The sequence below is a fragment of the Coturnix japonica genome, unplaced genomic scaffold (genome assembly GCF_001577835.2).
Source record: "Coturnix japonica isolate 7356 unplaced genomic scaffold, Coturnix japonica 2.1 chrUnrandom1385, whole genome shotgun sequence".
Lineage (NCBI taxonomy): Eukaryota > Metazoa > Chordata > Aves > Galliformes > Phasianidae > Coturnix > Coturnix japonica.
This window is the reverse complement of record NW_015440560.1, coordinates 1-4786: the sequence shown is the minus strand read 5'-3', so window position 1 is coordinate 4786 and position 4786 is coordinate 1. Positions and strand designations below refer to the sequence as shown.

Here is a 4786-nt window from a genome sequence, read left to right as displayed (position 1 = left end):
ATGCGGGGGCTATGGGCTGGGGGCTCTATGGGCGGGTCTGTCAGGTCTATGGGCGGGGAATCTATGGGGGAATCTATGGGGTTCTAATGGGGATCGTATGGGGTCATGGGGATTTCTAGTTAGGATCCTATGGGGCGGGTTCTTTCTTATTGGCGGGGCTCCTATAACGCGGGATCTATGCGGATTCTATTGGGGGATCTATGGGGATCACTATGGCTGGTGTGAGGGGTCTATGGGGTTTATGGGCGCCATGGTGGTATCTGTGGGGTCCTATGGAGATCTATGCCTGGCTGTAATCTTATTGGGTATCATATGTGGCTGGGGGGTCTTCTCTGTGGCGGCTGGGGGGATCTTGTGGCGGTTCTATGTGGGGTCATATGGGCATTCTATGTGTGTCTATCGGGGGTCTATGGGGTCTAATGGGGTTCTCATGGGATCTATCGGGCGGTCTATTGGGAGATCTATGGGGGGGCTACCGATCTATGGGGATACTATGGGGGTCTGTGGGATCTATGGAGGCTCTATGCGGGTCTCATGGGGATTCTATGGGGATCTAATTGGGGGTCTATGGCCGAGAGAGGATCTATGAGGGGCCGGTCTATGGGATGTCTATGAAGGTGCTGATCCTCGCCGTCATTGCGCTTTGCCCATATGGCGCTGTTGTAAGGCAGGGACGTGAGAGAACGATTGAGGTGTGAATCTTATGGGGGTCTTATGGGGGGCTATGGGCGGTCTATGGGGATCTAATGGGGTTCTATGGGGGCTATGGGAGGCGGGGCATATGGGGGCGTGGGGGCTAATGGGGGTCTATGGGCTGGGGGGGATCTATGGGGTCTATGGGGGGTCTTGATGGGGATCTATGGGGGTCTATGGGGATTATGGGATCTATGGTGGTCTTATGGGATCTATGGGGATCTATCGGGTCTATGGGGAATCTTGGGGATCTCATGGGGGTCTTTATGGCGGGTCTATGGGGTCTATGGGGTCTATGGGGACTCTGTGCCGGGTCTATGGGGCTGGGGGGATCTATAGGGGTCTTGGGATTCTATGGGGCTGGGGTGCGCGTCTATGGGGTCTATGGGGATCTATGGGGTCTATGGGGATTCTATGGGCGCTGGGGTGGGCTACTATTGGGGGTCTTATGGGATCATATGGGGCTCTATGGGGGTCTATGATCATTATTGGGGCATCTATGGGGATCTATGGGTGCTGATCCTCGCCGTCATTGCGCTGCCCATATGCGCTGTAAGGGGCAGGGGGACGTGGAGAACATGAGGTGTGAATCTATGGGGCTGGGGATCTGTGGGGGTCTATGGGGGATCTATGGGGCTGAGGGGGTGGTCTATGGGATCTATGGGGGTCTATGGGGGTCTATGGTGGTCTATGGGGCTGGGGGGGATCTATGGTGGTCTATTAGGGTCTATGGGGCGTCTATGGGGATCTATGGGGGTCTTATGGGGTCAGGTGGGGAGGGGGATCTATGGGGGTCTATGGGGTTCTATGGGGTCTATGGGGTTTTATGGGGCTGGGGGGTATCTGTGGGGTTCTATAAGGGTCTATGGGGATCTATGGGGGTCTATGGGGATCTATGGGGGTCTATGGGGTCTATGGGGTTCTATGGGGGTCTATGGGGTTCTATGGGTTTCTATGGTGATTTATGGGGATCTATGGGGTTTTATGGGGCTCTACGGGGTTCCATGTGGTTCTATGTGTTCCTATGTGTCCCTATGGGGCGCTGGTGTCCATCTATGGGTCCCACCGCCCCACATCTCCCCCCATAGGATCCTGCGGGCGCTGCTGCAGCACGTCAAGCACCTCTATGGGATCCGCATCACGGTGCGGGGCCGCCACAACTTCCCCCATAGGGACCCATACGTCGTCGTCAGCAACCACCAGAGCTCCCTCGACCTGCTGGGTACTGCCCCATAGCTGCCCCATAGATACCCCATAGCTGCCCCATAGATACCCCATAGATACCCCATAGCTGCCCCATAGATACCCCATAGCTGCCCCATAGCTGCCCCATAGATACCCCATAGCTGCCCCATAGCTGCCCCATAGATACCCCATAGATACCCCATAGCTGCCCCATAGATACCCCATAGCTGCCCCATAGATACCCCATAGGTGACCCATAGATACCCCATAGCTGCCCCATAGATACCCCATAGGTGCCCCATAGCTGCCCCATAGATACCCCATAGATATCCCATAGCTGCCCCATAGCTCCCCCCCAGCCCCATAGAACCCCCCCAGCTGCCCCATAACTCCCTCTCCAGCCCCATAGCGACTCCCCTAACCCTACAGCAGCCATCCCAGCCCCATAGATCCCTCCCAACCTCATAGATCACTCTCCATCCCTATAGTATTGCTACAGCCATCAGGTCTACCCATAGACTTCAATGGGCGGTTTCCCTCCAGCCCCATAGAACCCCCCCAGCCCCACAGCCGCCCCATAACTCCCTCTCCAGCCCCATAGCGAGTCCTCTAACCCTACAACAGCCATCCCAGCCCCATAGATCCCTCCCTTTCCCTCCGAGAACTGTGAGGCCATCAGGTCTACCCATAGACTTCAATGGGCTCCCCCCCAGCCCTATAGAACCCCTCCCAGCCCCACATCCGCCCCATAACCGCCCCCACCCATTACCCCCCAGGGATGATGGAGGTAGCTGCTGGACCGCTGTCCCCATAGCCCCCATAGGAAAACCCCTAGATTCCCCCACCTACCCCCAGCATCCCTACAGCCATCAGGTCTACCCATAGACGATTCAGATGGGCGTTCCCTCCCAGGGCCCCATAGAACCCCCCCAGCCGCCCCATAACACTCCCTCTTCCAGCCCATAGGCGGGACTCCTTTCCTAACCCTACAACGACGCTATACCAGCGCTACACCCAGTAGATCCCCTCCAGGCCCCATAGCAATATGAACCCGTCCCTATCCTCTCCGAACAACCTCTCATGCCCAATCCTCAGGGTCTACCCATAGACTTCAATGGCCCTCCCCACAGCCCCTAGAAACCTGATCCATACCACACAGCAGCCGCTCGACCTCAACCATGCCCCCTATTTGCCCCCCAGGGATGATGGAGGTGCTGCCGGACCGCTGTGCCCCCATAGCCCCATAGGAAGCCCCATGGATCCCCCCACTACCCCCAGTATTCCTAAGGCCATCAGGTCTACCCATAGACTTCAATGGGCGGTTCCCCTCCAGCCCCATAGAACCCCCCCAGCCGCCCCATAACTCCCTCTCCAGCCCCATAGCGAGTCCTCTAACCCTACAACAGCCATCCCAGCCCCATAGATCCTCTCCAGCCCCATAAATCATTCTCTATTCCTGTAGTATTTCTACAGCCATCAGGTCTACCCATAGACTTCAATGGCTCCCCTGCAGCCCCATAGAACCCCTCCCAGCCCCATAGAACCCCTCCCAGCCCCACATCCGCCCCATAACCGCCCCCCCCTTTGCCCCCCAGGGATGATGGAGGTGCTGCCGGACCGCTGCGTCCCCATAGCCCCATAGGAAACCCCATAGATCCCCCCCACTACCCCCAGTATTCCTATGGCCATCAGGTCTACCCATAGACTTCAATGGGCGGTTCCCCTCCAGTCCCATAGAACCCCCCCAGCCGCCCCATAACTCCCTCTCCAGCCCCATAGCGACTCCCCTAACCCTACAACAGCCATCCCAGCCCCATAGATCCCCTCCAGTCCCCCCATAGATCACTCTCCATCCCTGTAATATCCCTACGGCCATCAGGTCTACCCATAGACTTCAATGGCTCCCCCCCAGCCCCATAGAACCCCTCCCAGCCCCACAGCCGCCCCATAACCGCCCCCCCCCATTGCCCCCCAGGGATGATGGAGGTGCTGCCGGACCGCTGCGTCCCCATTGCCCCATAGGAAACCCCATAGATCCCCCAATCTCCTCTCATTCCTACGGCCATCAGGTCTACCCATAGACTTCAATGGGCAGCTCCCCTCCAGCCCCATAGAACTCCCCCCAGCCGCCCCATAACTCCCTCTCCAGCCCCATAGCGACTCCCCTAACCCTACAACAGCCATCCCAGCCCCATAGATCCCTCCCAACCTCATAGATCACTCTCCATCCCTGTAATATCCCTACGGCCATCAGGTCTACCCATAGACTTCAATGGCTCCCCTGCAGCCCCATAGAACCCCTCCCAGCCCCACAGCCGCCCCATAACCGCCCCCCCCATTGCCCCCCAGGGATGATGGAGGTGCTGCCGGACCGCTGTGCCCCCATAGCCCCATAGGAAGCCCCATAGATCCCCCAATCGCCTCTCATTCCTACGGCCATCAGGTCTACCCATAGACTTCAATGGGTGGTTCCCCCCCAGCCCTATAGAACCCCCCCAGCTGCCCCATAACTCCCTCTCCAGCCCCATAGCAACTCTCCTAACCCTACAACAGCCATCCCAGCCCCATAGATCCCCTCCAGCCCCATAGATCTCTCCCTTTCCCTCCAAGAACTGTGAGGCCATCAGGTCTACCCATAGACTTCAATGGGCTCCCCCCCAGCCCCATAGAACCTCCCCCAGCCCCACAGCCGCCCCATAACCACCCCCCCCATTGCCCCCCAGGGATGATGGAGGTGCTGCCGGACCGCTGCGTCCCCATAGCCAAGAGGGAGCTGCTGTACATGGGGGCCGTGGGGGGGGCCTGCTGGCTCAGTGGCATCATCTTCATCGACCGCCAAAGGACAGGAGATGCCATCGATGTCATGGCCGAGGCTGCACACACCATGCTCAGCCAGGACGTAGGGCTG

The 4786-nt window shown here is 58.4% G+C and overlaps 1 protein-coding gene across 1 annotated transcript; it reads left to right on the top strand.

Moving 5' to 3' along the window:
* Nucleotides 1–1161: 1161 nt before the first annotated feature.
* Nucleotides 1162–4777, top strand: LOC107307878 (1-acyl-sn-glycerol-3-phosphate acyltransferase alpha-like; the record flags this gene model as incomplete). The annotated part of the gene is given in 4 exon segments (XM_015851374.1): nt 1162–1257; nt 1260–1276; nt 1782–1915; nt 4602–4777. Coding segments are annotated over 4 exon segments (423 nt in total), but the record flags the coding sequence as incomplete, so codon positions are not given.
* Nucleotides 4778–4786: the final 9 nt, after the last annotated feature.